At 37.5% G+C, this 17,936-nt stretch overlaps 1 protein-coding gene across 1 annotated transcript in view; it reads right to left on the bottom strand.

Annotated features, from left to right (window-relative positions):
* ATR (ATR serine/threonine kinase) overlaps nt 1-17,936 on the bottom strand; it is a 47,245-nt gene that overhangs the window by 14,370 nt on the left and 14,939 nt on the right. Inside the window, exons 12-30 of the mRNA XM_072410132.1 lie at nt 17,009-17,109; nt 16,559-16,730; nt 16,213-16,380; nt 15,930-16,124; nt 15,359-15,544; nt 15,179-15,271; nt 14,097-14,227; nt 13,866-14,009; nt 13,547-13,640; nt 13,303-13,428; nt 12,359-12,565; nt 10,791-10,904; nt 9,406-9,521; nt 8,754-8,874; nt 7,559-7,696; nt 7,198-7,399; nt 3,669-3,850; nt 2,377-2,541; nt 1,828-1,919 (exon numbers count right to left, since the gene is read on the bottom strand). Coding sequence (XP_072266233.1) covers nt 1,828-1,919; nt 2,377-2,541; nt 3,669-3,850; nt 7,198-7,399; nt 7,559-7,696; nt 8,754-8,874; nt 9,406-9,521; nt 10,791-10,904; nt 12,359-12,565; nt 13,303-13,428; nt 13,547-13,640; nt 13,866-14,009; nt 14,097-14,227; nt 15,179-15,271; nt 15,359-15,544; nt 15,930-16,124; nt 16,213-16,380; nt 16,559-16,730; nt 17,009-17,109 — 2,747 coding nt within the window. The remainder of the gene's footprint in view (nt 1-1,827; nt 1,920-2,376; nt 2,542-3,668; nt 3,851-7,197; nt 7,400-7,558; nt 7,697-8,753; nt 8,875-9,405; nt 9,522-10,790; nt 10,905-12,358; nt 12,566-13,302; nt 13,429-13,546; nt 13,641-13,865; nt 14,010-14,096; nt 14,228-15,178; nt 15,272-15,358; nt 15,545-15,929; nt 16,125-16,212; nt 16,381-16,558; nt 16,731-17,008; nt 17,110-17,936) is intronic.

Raw genomic sequence — 17,936 nt, 5'->3', positions numbered from 1 at the left:
CAAAAAACTGGAGCAAGCTGTGATTTGATATGCAAAAACTGCAGAGTTTGTCTTGGTCATTAAAGAATTACAAGATGTTGCAGAAGAGCAAAAGACTTCTCCTGCATGTCAAACGAACTGCCCCTCCCCCGAAGCCTTCTGTTCTGCACAGGAATGAGCAGAAAAGCCCTGTTCGTATCTAGGAGTCGTCTGTATGTCGAATGTCCTTAACTCTGGAACTACAAATACCAATGGCCTTTTTTTTACCTATCTGTATAGTGGCAGTCTTCCCACTGCCCAGTAATGTAAGACATATTCCTCCCACTGACCATCACAGTATTATACTGTAAATTGTGAATATACTAATTAAAGAAGGGTATCCCTGAAGACCTGACAGTTATTTCAAGGGGTCCCTCATGGTAATAAGGTTGAGAAACACTGCTCTAACTAATACAGTTATTTCCAATCAGATAGATCTTTTATTGTTAACCACCTGGGCGGTTACCCCGAGCCTGGTTCGGGGTAGCTAAAAATAGAAACACGCATTACAGTGCAATCTGATTGTCATACAACATTGTATGACAATCGGATTACAACAGAAAAAAACACTTACCTTGTCCCCGCAGCTCCTCCGGAGACGTCTTCTCTCTTCTGTTTTCTCCCAGCGTGTGCAGTGACGATCTCCGGGGTTTCCCGGTGATGTCACTAAATGCGTCGGTGCAGGCGAAAGGCGGGGCGGGAAATTTAAATCATTTTGTATTGGATTCAATACAAAAAAGCTGTATTGAGTCCAATACAAAGAAATCTTTATATATTATATATATAATTTTATTATATATATATATTATATAAGCGAGTCCAATACAAAGAAATCTTTATATATTATATATATAATTTTATTATATATATATATTATATAAGCAACTGTACAGTTACCTTACATTATGTGTATTAGACATATTTCGGTGAGTTATGCCTAGGAATTAAGCCTACAATCTAAAATAAATTTCCATGCAAAAAATGTAACACTTTTTGCCTGGAAGTACGCAAAGAATTAGAACACTCGGCGTTCGCGTAAACGTCCCTCGGCGACTCCTGATGACGTCGGTGCATGCGCCCGTCGACAGGGGTCGTAGCGGGAAATTCAAATTTTTTTGTATTGGACTCGATACAAAGTCCTGTATCCAATCCAATACAAAATAATACAAAATATATTTATGTGGTTTTGTCTATAGGTATGTGATGTTGGACTCCGTTTTAAAATTTACCACACTAGGGAGGTGTTTTAGAAAAATATAGTACTTTACAGTATACCGAATTATTGCATTTTCAGTATTTTTTATTTATTTATGTATTCTTGTTTAAGCTGATTTTTGTGTTTTTTATTTAATTTTATTTTTAAAGTAATTTTTTTTACATGATTGTGTGTTTCAAACTTTATTATATTCAGGATATCTACTAGACCCTTGTTTGGACATATTTCTGTAAGTTACAGGTCTACAATTTAAAAAAAAAAAAAACAGTGTACCGCTTTTGGTACAGAAATCCAGACATCAGTGAAACGCCCAGGAGGTTAATAAATCTAAAGGAAATTGTATTACTGGACTGAGCGTCATAAGATAAAAAACTTCTATGGGACTGCAAGTGTAGGAAGACAGAAAACATTCCCATCTGATCCAATTAAATATTGACTTAAATTCCTAAATGTCAATTCCTAAATGTCAAACCACATATGAGGTTTTATAAAATCAGGGTAAAAAGATTTACCTAAGTGTCATGTTGTTTGAAGGAAAACATTACACAAGATGTTAGACTTTCTACTAAACTTTAAAATGTAATTATACCTACCTGCTATTTAGAACTCCATTAACTTGAGTGATTACGGTAGACAACTGACCAAGACCCAGCATAGATTTCACCACCCCGTGATAGTGCACAATCTGTATCAAGAGTAGAACATTACAGAAAGATTACAACTGTATTCCAATGGCCTGGAACAGGTATACAAATCAAGACTTTTAATGTCACACTGACTTTTTATATCTGCATTTTTTATTTATTTTTTTCACGGCCCTATTTCTCCCTCTTAGTCTGATGGCTTACATTATTCGTCCACTTCTCCCCAGGACCTGACCAAGAATGTAGTTGACCATAAAAGATGAAGGACACTAATGAGCTTATGTCTGTCACACTTGCTTTCTTCTCCTATCAGCATTTTTCTTGTCCGCAAATGAAATTATTACCTTGAAAGATTGCAAGGGTCTAATACCAGGTCAACCCTATGCTTGAATAAATTATGATGTATTAATAATTACATAGCTTTGTTTTTGGTGTTTTTATATCTAACTAGATTTCAACTTTGCTCTGTTTGACCAGTTATCCTTTAAATGGAATTACCTCTTCTGGTTTAAGCTGAATGGCTCGGTCATAGCAGGCTGTGGCATCTCTCAGCAAACCAATACTTTCATGCTCCAATATCTGTTCTTTTAGAGATGCTTCTCTCTTACGAATGGCACTGACACCAGCCACACCATCAGGTTCATGCATAGCAGCATACAGTTTCTTTAAAAAAAATAATACCATGGCATAGATTAAAGGTTTAGAACAAGATTGATATTGAAGATAGAATATTGTAACAAAAAAACAAAAACAAATTAAGTGTGGATCAAATTTTAGTGTGCTAAATTTGAACCACTGTTGCAGACCCCTGCTTAAAATCAGATGTACTTACAATGTAGTTAAAATCAGAACATATTGTTTAATATTCATCTGAGCCATTGTTTTTTGTTTGTTGTAAGCCTACTCTTGAACTAATTGCAGGTAATGGACATTGATTTATCTGGATATAGCTTTATTCACTGTAACAGAAGATATTATATCAGTGATATCTATGGCCTGTGAAGCAATTAAGGTTGGTGATGGACGATTGCTTGCATTCATTCAGAAGTGTGGTAAACCATATGACATTACTATCCCTTAGGCTACGTACACAGTGCAATAATAGTCATTGAAAACAATTTACTACTGATCATTCGATAATCATTAACAAAAAGAAGTGCACAACAACGTCGATGAACAAGGAATGTCGCTGAAAACGAACGACTGTCCTGGCGGATCCATTTGGGCGATGATTGTTCACAATCTATTGTGTGTACAGTCGTGAAGTGATCACGGATGGTTCTGCGGTACACTTTCTCCAGTACACATCACTTCCTGTATGGTTCAAAAAAATCGGTATCTTGTGTGTGTATGTTATTGGTGGAATATATATGAACGATCATATTGTTAAGCATGTACAGAATCGTGCACTATACCATCGTTCACAATAATCGTGAATAGTCGTAGATTTGTTGTTAGTTGTTCGTCTTCTAACGACAATCATTGCACGTGTGTACATAGCCTTAGTAACCGCTATGTTTCTGCATGAACACTGGATTGGTCGAATGTAGTAATTCAAACTGCACAAGTGTAAATGATCCATAAGCATTGAAAATCTGCACTACCTAAGGAAGAAAGCAATATGCAATGTCTGCAAAGTTAAGAGGTTGACTTTGTATTACAATGCAGAAAGTCAAAAACGCTTGCACAATATGCGTATATAGTGGGAGAATAAGAACAACATGAAGAACATGTTAAGAATACATAAACTACTGTGTAATATGTTTTCTTAACCATGAACATTTGCTCACCTGCAAAAATCCAAGGTGCTCCTGGATTTCTTGTTTTTTCTCTATAATAAAAGATTCAAAGTGCATAACAGCTCTGGTGTATGCTTTGGAACGGAATGAAGCAACAGCAAGAGTATCTTGAGGTATAAGTTCCAAAAATTTTGTCACATTTTGATATTCTGTGATGTCCTCCTGAGAGACAACTAACAGAACAAAAGAGAAGGCAAAATACTATTATAACATAATAAAAAAAGTTTGAAAAAGTAATGAAAAATTTTTTAAAAAGAGCAACCAAAGCAACATAAAATAAATCATTGGTTTCAGTTACAGGTTTTGGAATCAGTGTTTTCAATTCTTTAGACATTCATAACACAGAGTACAACCTTAGTGGGTGGCTGTTGCACAATCTAATACTGCCATCTCTGTACCTATCTCTCACTAAATATACTACACTTGTTCTATGAACAAGTCAAACATTCATTTCAAACACTGTTCTCAACAGTGGCACCTACAGTATATCTAAATTTTAGAACAAAAATGTAACAATTTCAAGTAAAGTACAGGGAAATACCTGTTGGCCCTGAGAGAAATTCATTATCCTCACAACTTCCTGAGCACAACATTTAACAACTGTTGAGCTGCAATATAATACATTTCTCTACATGAATTTGAAACCCTTTTGCAAATTTTTCACCTTGGAAAACTTCTTTCAATTTGCAACTAGTTGAACTTTAATCAGGAACCTTCACCCTGTAGGTTCAGTTGGTCTGTACTTTCCTAGAGCTGATCTTAACCATGGCTTCTGGTCTTTACTGTGACCAGACACTGTTGGACTGAACCTAAATATAAAGCTGATAAAAGTATACTTCCCTTAAAGTCTAGTTGTGTGTGGAACTTGCTATTATGTTCCACAAAGTGTTGGCTTTCCACTCAAAATTTTTGTGTAAAGAGTCACCATGTATTTTCGCTAGTCAATTACCTCTCTGTCTTTCAAAAGCTACGCTTTGAACATATCAGTGGCGTTCCTTTTTTTTACTCCAGCTTGAAAAGGTTGTTTTCCTAGCGGACATCACCTTTATTAGTCTTGTCTGAATATCTTTAATTTAGGAACTCTGTTTGCCTAAAGACAAGGTGGTAATATTGAGGCTCAAGCCATTCTTCCTTTCTAAGGTGGTCTCTGACTTTACCCAGAACATTGTCCTTTCATCCTTGTATCTGGCTCCAATTCACCAGGAAGATCCCTCACAGCATCTGCGTGTAGTTCAGGCTGTGGTTCATCTTTTTTCTTATAGAAGGCATATTACCGTTTTGTTCCTATAGGCCTAGGAAGGATACCTTAGCTTCTAATTCGCATATATATTTCTCAGTGTCTTAAGCAGACCATCATTCAGTTTTTATGCTTTAGGGATAAGGTCTAGCCCTTTCCAGTTAAGGCTAACTCCACCAGGGATGTGAGTACTTCTTGGGCATTGAGGAGTCAGGCTTCTGTCGCCCAGTATTCTATTTATATTTTTCCCATGTAAACAACTGATGCCAGCCTTCTGACATAAAGTCCTTCAGATATTTTATTTTTAGTAGCACAGTTGGCTGTTCTTGATCTTGTTAAGTCAATTAGCTTTATCTTTGCCCTGTTGCCTACCCCTCAGTTTGACAGCTTTTGGACATCACCATTTCAAACTATCTGTGCCTCTTAACAAAAGGTGAAAATAAATATGGTTTCTGTTGTCGTCATAGTAGTCTTTTTTAAAGTCATCGGACGGACACAGGTCCCAACCCTTTGTGTTTACAACTACAGTGAGGGCAAGAAGTCCCCTGCTGATTTTGTATGTTTGCCCCGTGCTCAAAAGTCAGAGCTTCATGTGCATCGTATAATGAGTGAAATAAGTCTTTAATCCCCTATCAACCAGCAAGATTTCAGGCTCCCAGGTGTCTTCCCTGTATGCCGGGAACAAGCTGAGATTAGGAGCACCCTCTGTAAGGGAGTGCTCCTAATCCAAGCTTGTTACAGTACCTGTATAAAAGACATCTGTCCACAGAAGCAATCAATCATATTTCAAAGACCAAAGAGCTGTCTAAGGGTGTCGGGGACAAGATTGTAGACCTACACAAGACTGGACTGGGCTACAAGACTATCACCAAGCAGCTTGGTGAGAAGGTGACAACAGTTGGTGCGATAATTCCCAAATGGAAGAAACACAAAATACCTGTCAATCTCCTCGGTCTGGGGCTCCATGCAAGATTTCCTCTCGTGGAGTTGCGATGATCATGAGAACAGTGATGAAGCAGTCCAGAACTACACAGTGGGTCAAGGTTCTCAGGGCAGCTGGGACCATAGTCACCAAGAAAACACAATTGGTAACACACTGCGCCGTGAAGGCCTGAAATCTTGCAGAGCCCGCAAGCCCCCCCTGCTCAAGGAAGCACATGTATAGGCTCGTCTGCAGTTTGCCAATGAACATCTGAATGATCCAGAGGAGAACTGGGTAAAAGTGTTGTGGTCAGATGCGACCAAACTTGAGCTCCTTGGCATCAACTCAACTCGCCGTGTTTGGAGGAGGAGGAATGCTGCCTATGACCCCAAGAACTCGATCCCCACCGTCAAACATGGAGGTGGACACATTATGCTTTGGGGGTGTTTTTCTGCTAAGGGGACAGACACCTTTACCGCATCAAAGGAACAAAGGACAGGGCCATGTACTGTCAAGTCTTGGGTGAGCACCTCCTTCCCTCAGCCAGGACATTGAAAATGGGTTATGGATGGGTATTCCAGCATCACAATGACCCAAAACACACATCCAAGGCAACAAAGGAGTGGCTCAAGAAGAAGCTCATGGGAGTTAGGAGTGGCCTAGCCAGTCTCCAGACTGGTTGATAGGGGATCAAATACTTATTTCACTCATTACAATGCACATCAAGCTCTGACTTTTGAGCACTGGGTTTTTGAGGGTTCTTGTGTTGTTATTCTGTCCCTCACACCTACAATAAACCTACCATTACAATTATAGACTGGTCATTTCTTTGTCAAAGTAACAAAGAAACAAAATAAGCAGGGGATAAAATACTTATTTCCCTCACTGTACTTAGCACTACTTTACTACTAACCCCCATCTTCCTCCATTGTCTATCCTTTTATGTAAAGTAAAAATTCTGGTGATAGGTCCACTTTAAGCCACAGTAGTAAAATCTAGTCTGAAATGTAAACCTTTGTTCACCATTTATAACCTTCTGCCTTGTGGTAAAACCTAAAATAAAAAACTCATTAAAAATGACAGGATTTTTTTTCTTTTTTTCACTCCTTTACAGTGTTACAGAAACGTATAAAAAAAAAATACATTTTGCCACGTGGCTCTGTCCTGCTTGCATTCTCACTTAAAATTGGAAATACAGTTATCTTTAGTAACAACCCCTATTTTTATGTATGAAAAGTTACTTAAGAAGGAATCAAATACAATATAAACATATTTTACTAGTTGTCTTCCTATATTTCTATGACTGAATACAGCAGCCTTTCTATGCTTAGAACACCTGTAGGAAACAGATAAACACTAACCCCTAGCTTCTCCACGTCCTCCAGATTTAGTACTGGGCTCAGCCTGAAGTGCTTGAAATTTTTCTCTTGACCACTGAGTCAGGTGATCTAGCATTGAGAACACTGTTTGAGTGCTGAGCTGACTCAGATCAGAGGCGTTGTCCTGCAATCTTCGAGCCCAAGGATCTTCATGTTTTAACACTGCCATAATCTCAGCATGAATCTGAAACAAATTGTATAATGTATATGCAATAACTGAAAATATATCTAATTTTAAGTTGCAAAATGTGAATTTTACAAGTTACATAACTAGAGACTAGAAAAGAAGTCAAACATTCTGCTTAAGTAATAAATACTTGTAATAAAATCCCTGGAGTATTACCTCTTGGTGATCTTCTTTAGTACACCCCAGCAATGCATAAACCAGAATATGTGGTAAAAGATATATTGTCACTTTGAAGTCATGTTTCATCATTATACTGCAGCAGCTAAAGACCCTCCTTGCAAGTTCATGCCTGACCTGTAGAACATAAATAAAATAAGCTTAGACAATAAACCAATGTAAAAAACACTGGAATGGAGTGACAGTGTACATTTTATAAAGCTTCAGGTTTGTAGTAAACTTCAAGCCCACTTTGCAGAAAAACCTACAAAAGTAGGAACACATGGTAATCTTACTACAAGTTAAAGCCTAATTCAACTTTTATAAAACAAAGTAGGTAAATACATAATACTCGGCATAACATAGAACCATGGGGTCTTCATTACATGGTAGTAAGGTCTTACTATTTTGGGTAGTTAAATTGTGCCCACACCTTTCCCCCAGTGCTTGGTTGCAGACAGATACTTTCTCTCTGTATGGAAGCAGCGGCCTCTCACTCCCCACTGAGTCACATCTAAAGCAAATCAGCAAACATCTTGAATCCACTGCTTCCACAAAATGAGCAGAGGTCTTTTCTGCAAGGGAGCGCAGGGAAATCTGAGAGGAGTCTGGACTAACTGAAATAATTTACCGTATATACCCAAGTATAAGCGGACTTTTTCAGCACCCAAAATGTGCTGAAAAAGTCGCCCTCGGCTTATACTCAAGTCAGGTGCATGGTCCCTACAGAAAAGCACCCTCTGCCAGCCGATTCCCACTCGTGCCGATCCAGCCGATCCGACCCAGAGTTGCATGTGGCTCTTGAGCCTCCTTGTTGTGGCTCCCTTGCCTATTTACCACGGTCAGCATTAACACTTCTGCCACCGGGGTAAGCGGACCTTCCCTCTCCTCTGTATACATTGCGGAGGGGAGGGATTTCCTTTCAGGGGCATTCCTGGTGGGGGGCAGAGCCATTAGCACGGGATTTGAGAGAGTCCCTCGCTTATAGGAGTCCTGTGTACAACGTACTTACGGACTAGATGCAAAAGCAGTAACAGACAGCCAAAAGCAGTAACAGAGGGGGAATATGTTGAATAAATCTGTTATTTCATAACTCTGGCTCAGTTCTTTATGGGCAAAGCCAGGAACTTCTCAGCACCCCCTCGTAGAAAGAGCTCTCTTGAAAGATATAGCGTCCAATTCAACTCTGTCTTACCTTAGTTATCAAGTATCCAGCCCAACAAGCAGACCAGTCAGCAAAGTTATCACCTAGTTTACTTAGATAAATAGGTTTCTTTATTTTAGTCCAGTTAATTGCCTTACGAGAACTCTTATATCTAATGGAAAAAAAAAGAAAAAGAATTAATCAGCAGACAGGTTCAATATCTACAATTAAAAAGTATACAACTGTCATCAGGGTCAGTTTACAAATGTGTTTTATTGTAAGATTTGCTGATGTCACAGTGCCTCACTTTAGGATGCTGAACTTATTGTAATAGTTGATAATCTCATATCCTGCAGATAGACAATTTCACATTTGAAAACCAATGTCATTGTCACCTAGGTGAGCCAGTCAAAAATTGTTATGTTTCTTTCTGTTTTCCTCGGGTGTTTTGTATTTAGAGAAGGGACTGTCACATAAGCAGACTTTAAGCGTAAATCATTCGGCTAATGCTCAGGTTCCTCTAGTAAAAAAAGAGACTTTAAACCTTAGCTGAGTCCGAGTTTTATAAAAAATAAAAAAAAAATTGGTCTTTATCCTTGTGTTAAGAGACTTGAGAAATCACCCTTTTACATTGTGGCGCAAATTCAACTTACTAAACTAAAGACCTAAAGAAACTAAAGACCAAAGACAAGATGATTTATACCTTGTATTAAGATGGGGTTCCAATATCTCCTGAACATGTTCTGGAAATCTTCTCCAAAGCCTCCGTCCTGGACAATCAAGTCTTCCTTCCTTGCATTCATAAATGGATAACAATTCCTGTAATAGCACAAAATCATCGCTAAAAATCATAGCTATAGTGCAATCAAACCATTTAAAAGCTAATGATGTCTAAAGCAGGAAGAGCCAGTAGAGCAATACTTCATATATGCAGGATGAGCAAAAATTTTAGGTTTTCACCCTACTGCAGGCAGGGCATAAACTGAGATCAGATGGTCAACAACAGCCTTAAAAAAACATTCAATAAAAAGCAGCGATATTGGATATACTGGAGTATAGGCCGAGTTTTTCAGCACCCAAAATGTGCTTAAAAACTCACCCTCGGCTTATATTCCAGTCAGGTTGCGGCTCCCCGGGATTTCGGCGGCTCACTGTGCTGGTAGGGGGGTGGCGGCTTCATCTGCAGTCCATCTGCTCATTCCCAGGAGGCTGGCGGCTTCATCTGCGGTTCATCTGCCCAGGAGGATGGCGGCTTCATCTGCGATCCCCAGTGACATCACCTGACGGCAAAGTATGCTGGGATAAGGAGTCGCAGTGTGACTCCATATCCCGGTTTCCCACCAATAGAATGGCGAGAAACAGGCCAGCTGTGTATTACAAGCCGACTTTCACTACACTGACAGCAAGGCAGAAACTCCCTTAACAACCGCACCACGCCCTACTCTGTTCCAACCCGTAACAGTAACCACTTCTGTGCAGACAGAGCGGTGTGGAGAGATCAGAGTTCATTCCAGCAGGAACAATGGAGGAGTCACATTGCTTATAATAAAGGCACACACTTACAGACACTTTTTCCTTCGTGTTTTAGCTTGGTGGCTTAATTGAGCTAAGGGGGTAGTACTCCTAAGGTATCATTGTTGATACCATATTGTTTTTGTTGACCCTATTAGGCTAGATTACTGTTTTTCTTTGAAATAAAATTGAAATAAATATTTAAACACATATAACCCCACTGATCCCTCAATTATTGTAGTTTTATTGATATTTATTTTGAATTTTGAAGTAGCTGCAGCATTTCCCACCCTCGGCCGATACTCAAGTCAATCAATTTTTCCAGTTTTCCAAGGTAAAAATAGGTACCTCGGCTTATACAGTAAGTATTTTATCATTCATTCTGATTGAGAGATTCAATTCTTCTGCTTTATAAAATGAAAAAGAAAATTAACAGCCAGCATACAATGTAAACTCAAAACAAGGCATGCAACAACAAGGGTGGCTGTAAATTACAGGTTTACCATGTATTAGGATGAAAAATGAAATGCACACACTTTTACACAGAGAATATTTATCATGAGCAAGGATCTTCACCTGAATAGCATAAGCAGCAGAATCCTGAGCATGGACATTATCAGCATAAGCCAAAAATGCTCTGGTCAACTCTATAAGTAGCTCATAAGCAAAATTAGGATCTTCAACTCCAGTCTAAAAAAAAAAAAAAAAAAAGAACAAAAGAAAAGATGCTTATTATTCAACATAGAGATTCAAAATATTGCAATTTTTTTAAGTTTTGGATGAGTTTAAGAACAGTAAATAGTTTTCTAAAATGATTACAGTTATCTATAAACTTAAAACGCTATACCTTTTCTTTCTGTGATTTAAATACAAGAGCCATGTGTATTTTTCTTTGAATCTTTGAAAAAAGTTTCTAAGACTGTGATGTGATCCATCATTTTATTATTATTATTATTATTAGCCAGTATTTATATAGCGCATATTTTATGCAGAGCTTTACAAAGTCCATAGTAATATCACTAGCTGTCCCTTAAAGGGGTTCACAATCATGTCATGGGTTCACAGTCATGTCATAACGTAGTCTAAACAATTTTGAAGGAAAGCCGATTAACCTAACTACATTTTTTTATTTTTTTGGGGGGGGGGGGGGGGGTGGATAAAATCATAAAACAAATTCTGTATATTACTCTATGCATTTGTTTCTTGTAATAATGACTGGTCTCTGCTTCTGCCTTTCCTGGATAATCTTGTATTTGCCTCTCTGTATTTCTTTGCAGGCAGCCTGTAGTGGTGAATCTTTGATTTGGAACTCCTGGTTTGTCCCCACTCATATTATTATTATTATTATTATTATTATTAATACACAGTATTTATATAGCGCCATCATATTAGTCGTGTCACCAACTGTCCTTCAAAGGAGCTCACAATCTAATGTCCCTACCTACTTATACACATCCTTCTATCAATAACCTCCCTAGCGCTCTAATTTCGTTCAATTTCCAGTGTACAGTACTACATATTATATGAACTTCTTTGTATTGGACTCAATACAGCTATTTTATATATTTTATATTGAGTCCAATACAAAATTATTTACATTTCCCGCTGATCCGCCCGCCCGCACTGACGTCACCGGGAAACCCCGGCGATCATCTCTGCATTGCGCCTCTAGAGATCGGAGGAGCAGGACGTGTCCTCAGGTCCTGCGGAGGCCAGCAGGACGACAGGGGATGACAACGGAGCAAGGCAAATGGTTTTTTTTTAGGTTGAAGCTACCCAGAGTGTGACTCGGGATTACTGCTAGGGGGGTTAATAAGCAGGATATAATTAAATAGGCAGTATTGTCCTGGAACTGCTGCTGCTCACAAATAGTCAATACGCTATTCCGAGCTAAGAAAAGCATTTTTTCCTGAACAAAACTGTCTCTCAATTGGGTTCAAACTCTGAGAGCAAACTCATGACTTTTAACAAAGGACTTTTAATAGTTATTATTAATATTAAACAGGATTTATATAGCGCCAACATATTACTCAGCACTGTACATTAAACAGGGGTTGCAAATGACAGACAGACACAAAACGGCAAGCATAATAATAAAACCAGTTAACAGTAAATTAAGGGACTTTCTTGGATAGTATACTTACAACAAAAGTAGAACCTTTTCCTTGTGTATCACTAGCTGAAAAATCCAGTCTTCCAGGATCAATTGCACCCAGCTGTCCGAGGCATTCACCACACAGTAGTCTTGCCTGGGGACTGGCATCCTGGCACCCAATTAACAGTACAGTTACCAGCTGGGAAACAACTGGCTCCACAGTTTCACTGTCTGTTGCATACTGCAATAGTTTTTCCTGAAATTATTAAGAGAGGAAAAGAAGATGTAAACATTAACACCAGTCACATTTTCATGGAATAGCTGGTGGCATATGTTCAATAATGCCTATCGTGTCCTAATGAACTCACGCAACACTTTAAATACAGTACAGATTTAATACTAGAAAGTTACTGTAAACGTTTGCCAGTACGATTGAGGAGCCTTATAAACAATATCAGTGCAAATCTGTTTAGGCTTCCAAACACTGCAAAGTGATAGGACTATTGTAATCCTTGACACTTGTATTTGCTGGGACTTCAGCTACATACACACGTGCAATAATTGTCTTTGGAAAGGATCTTTCACAATCCTTTCCAACGACTACGAACTGCACGATGCATGAACCAGTATTGTACTTAAAGCACCGTTCTGCTCTATGGAGAGGGGAGGGGGAAAACAAGGGAGCGGCACCCTGCTGGGCGCTCTCCCCCTTCCCTTGCATTAGGATCGTTGGTCATCCATCATCCATGAATCTGCCAGAACGGTCGTTCGGACAATGGACGACGAGCGCTGTACACACACCAGATTTTCGCCCGATATGGGCCCTGAGTGGATTATCGGCTGAGAACCATTGGACGTGTGTACTCAGCTTAAGAAAGTCACAGGAAATCTTTATAGTAGAGTTTTTCTTTTTTTTTATAGGAAAAGGCTAAAATATGTTTTTTAGTAATATTTGAAAGCAAGGACAACTTCAGTGAACACAAAACAGGTTACCTGATTTTTATAAAGTGTCTCCTTTAAACTGGTAAGAGCATGAATACGGACATCAACATTCTCATGCTGAATGGCCTTTATAGATAACTGTATTGCTGTCTGCAAGTCTGTGCTTTTGGTTGTTTCCTGGAGATAAGAAAGAAAAAAGACCCGGAAGCGTTAATTCAAATGTTACTCTAAGCAGCAAAGTAAAGTTTTACAGCTGTACACAAGCAGGTTCTACTTTTATAATAATAGAACTTACTTTTCTGTATTCCTGAAGAACTTTCTGGATTTGCTTCAGCTCCGGGTGATCCGGCAGGAAATATATTTCATGAAGAAAATCTTGGACAGCATCTCTATCAAATTATAAAACAATATTAACGATATTCCACAAAATGTACATGTGATAAACACAAGCTTAAAATTATTTTACGGATATAAACATTTTTTTGTGAAAATGAATAAAGTTTTGTTTGGAGGTTGCATGTTATGCATATCCAGGTTCACATACCCTTCAAAGGCTACACACACGACAATTTGCATTAATTCGTCACATAACAATATGGCTGTTTTTAACCTACCTGTTCTCTACTATGAGATAATGGAACACAGCAACTGTTTCCTTTGGTTGTATGTTTAACAGAGGCAGCAAGGCAACTATTACATGACTGAGAAGGGATCCAAGGTATGCTTGATCCAGGCATCGAACAAATAAGTCCCAAGCTCTGAATCAAAAACACAGAAAAGATAAAGCTGTAAAATTATTTATTTGATTTATAGAATACATAATATCAATAAAATTTGCAAAGTACCGGCAACAAAGCTCTGGAAATTCCTCTTTATAGCGAAGTCCAGTCCTTAATGTAGTCATCATCTTCACTCGTACAGAGCTGACATGTTTGGGGCCCAAAAGTTTTATCAGAGAAACCAAACTGTTTAAAGCCTAAAAATTAAAAATATTAATTTAGACAAAAAGTATTTATTCTTTTATATTTTTTTAAATTTTCCTATTTAGAATATTACTAAAATATGAATTTGGTTCAAAACAATGCAAAATTATTAACAAATAAAATTATGGTGCATTTACTTTTTTTCAAATGTTTTTTTAACAAAACTAGTTAGAAAAATAGTAATAAAACAATATATTACCAGGAAAATACAGTTATGACTGTTAACACTCTTAAGAGCAAGGCTTAAATGTATTTTGGTATGAGGGCAGAAAGACCTGATCATTAAACTTAATTGTCTGCATTATGTGAAGTCTGAAGGCATAGTCCTCCTGATGAGAATAGATGTAACCTGTACTCCATGATCAGTTAAGTAAAAGTTACGCAAATGTTATTGTTTTTAATAGTGTGTGTTATTTATGAAACAATGCCATATATATATATATATATAAATATTACATTTATGTTTGGTTTCTTCAGGGTCAATCTTTAACTTAAGATGAAGAGTGAATGGGTAAGCACTGGCATAGTATTATAAAGAAAATGTTCATAATGATTTTTCACTTTTTACTTAGAAGAGGCCGTTTTGGCTTTGTAGAGAATAGCTTTAATGCCCAATGATTTAGGCCCAATACCAACAAGTAACACTATGAACTGTCTAGTCAAAATATGCTGTGTATATACCATCCAAACTGAAACACGTATAGCTATGACATATACAATATTACAATGAGATGATTGGGTATGCACAACATTAGTAGGCCTAGTTTCTGTAATAACGGATAGTGTGCGTTTTTACTTTTGATAAAAAAAACACTGGTGCACATATATTTCAAATTTCCAATATATGGTATCAATGGTATATACACTCAGTAAGGAATATCCACATCCCATGAAATGTATAAGCAAGTTTATTAGGAATTTACAATCATTCAGTGTAAACTTACCATCTTTTTGTCTTCAATGCCAATACTGGAACTCAGCAAGTGCATATTGAAGAAAGCAAGAATTCCCAATAACTTGGGCTGGAGGTAATCAGCCTGAAGGGTAAGAAATATGTAAAAATGTAAAAAATATACATATGAAATTCTAAGTCTAGTAGCACCAATGACTGTACCCAGTCTTACCATTATTTCTGGTTTGGTGATGTTTCTAGGTCCTTGGTAAGGATCATCATTTGAAGCAAAAGATGCCAAAATAGACAGTCCATTAAAGACCTGTTGATAGTGCTCACCAAGACGCAGAAGCAGCTCATTGTGTAGACCCTGGTAATCTTGTCTTAATAAGCTGCCCAGTTCAATCTCTGTCTCATTCTGTTGTCAAGAAAAAAACACAAGCTAAACAACATGTATGTAAAGAGACACCTACATTAAGTGGATGTCAGTTGCGCTACTGATCAGGAATATATACCACCCTAACTGGACAAAGACAAAAAACATGAAAATTTTGATAAGTCTTGCACTGGAATTATGTAGCCCCACCACTGAAATTAAAGTAGATTAGGTATATTAAATGACTATATTTATCAGTTATATTTAAACAGCTCTTCATTTCAGAACAATACAATGGAACTTTTCTTGAACACACAATTGGGTGTATTTACCTAAACCAACAAGTAAGCATGAAAAATAGTAAAAGTGTTGACCCAGCGAATACCTTTGCTTCCTTTAGCTCTATACTTACTAGTTACATACATACCTTTAGATAGTGAAGTGACTTCTCAAGCTCATCCTTTGTGCATGAGCAGACAAGGTGAGAAAAGATGTATTTGAAGTTATTAATCAAGATCTCTCTGCGGTTTACATTCAGCTGTTTGGCAATCGTTCTGATCAAAGCAGAAGCTGCTTGGCTGGCTTTGGCCGCCAGATATGGAAGCAAAAGTTGTAATGTTTTCTGCACAAATAAAAAATACATTAGCGATTAAATAAATATTCCACTATACTGGTAGAACACAATGCCAGCAAAAAGAGAAAAGACTTACGGTTAAAAATCTGTTCAGGTCAGGGAAATCAAATACATTGGCTATTTCAGACAAGACATCAAGAGCTGCTTCCCTGTGCCGAGCTGCCTCTTGCTTCTGAGTCTCACTATTACTACTCCCTGGTGTGCTGTTGAGAAGAGTTTGCGAATGCAGCGATTCCACAAGAAACTGAAAAGCATATCAAACAGACATATAAAAGGACTCAATAATGAGATTATCTTCCACTCTTTACTAACTGTGTTAATATTTTTGGAGGTGTGCAGAATACCTCATTTATTAAAAAAAGACTTTTAAAAAAGAATGTCAGTCTGTGCAATACTAATACTTTAAATACTAAATAACTCACTTTGCAAACCGCTTTTTTATACTGGCTGAAAAAGTCCTGCAACCGGACTGACTTAGCTGCTGCCAGTGATCGGATTTCTGTGTGAGAAGCACCAGCCACAGATGGGGATTTGGAGAGCAGGCAATGTAACAAGTGTAGTAAAGCAAACGATACCAGGTTTCCTTTTGCTGCTCTGCAAACCACAAAATAAAAAGTTAATATTGTACATTTCCACACAAAATAGAAGCAAGAGAATATTAGAAACATCAGAATCTTTTTGAAAGGTTCAGTGAACATTTCTTAATTGATCCCTCCTGATGTATGGTACTGCCTGAAGGCAGCCTCTGCATTTGTTTAATCTGCATTATCATACAGAATAGAATACGAAAGACTACACAATATCATACCATTTACCCCCAAACTCATTTTATTTACTGTTCCACAACAGATTTACAGTAAATCTTTACATACCTTCCAATGTCACCAGTTGTCAGAATCAGAGTGTCTTTTAACTCAATATTCCTAGTGATCTTAGCACTTGTATAGGCTCCTTTTATCCTTGCAACCAACAGCTGAGGCAGAAGAGAGAAAACAGTGAGCACAATCCTTTTTTTATGTTTGGATTTTGTAAAAATAAATAAACAAAAATTTATAAATCTGAATATTATGAAGTAAATACTTGTAGGTGTTTAAACTCTTAGGAGATTCTGTAAAAAAAAAGTAAAAAAAAGAATGGGGAAAATTAATGCAGGCATAAATTTCAGGCATCTAGAGGTGCCTGGGAATAACTACAAGAGAATATCTTCCCAACACTACTGAATATCAGGCTTTTGAGTCTACCCCTTCCTAACTTGCATATTCCTACTGACCAGCAAGGCTGCCTATCATAGCGATGGGTAATAAGTAATGCAGTATTCTTCTCAGACATTTTTTAAGCTGGGTGGAAAGAAGCTTTAGGCAGGTGGCAGCTCTGTATTGTGACCCAAAAATACACAGAAACTGCTGTTTGATGCACCCGGATAAAAGGGGCTGGGGAGAACACTGTAAAATTTGAGTGGCAGGAAGCCAGCTCTGACATTACCCAAAAACTAATCAATTACCTGAAGGAATTGAAGGCTGCCAAAGGCAACCCTTGATAGAACTCCATTAACCTCCCTAGCGTTCTAATTCTGTCCAAATTTCCATGCAAAAAGCATTACATTTTTTTTGCATGGAAATTTATTTTACAATGTAGGCTATAATTCTTATGCATAACGAGACAAAATATGTTTAGTATTTAATAAATTTAATAATAAACTTTAAATAAAAAAAACACAAAAATCTGTTAAAAAAATAAAAAATTTTACCATGTAATGTAAGTGTACAGTAGCAAATATAAGATAAATATAATTACATATAT

Source organism: Pyxicephalus adspersus, chromosome 4, assembly GCF_032062135.1.
Source record: "Pyxicephalus adspersus chromosome 4, UCB_Pads_2.0, whole genome shotgun sequence".
Classification (NCBI taxonomy): Eukaryota; Metazoa; Chordata; class Amphibia; order Anura; family Pyxicephalidae; genus Pyxicephalus; species Pyxicephalus adspersus.
The sequence above is the reverse complement of the archived record's forward strand: the minus strand, read 5'-3'. Positions and strand labels throughout refer to the sequence as shown.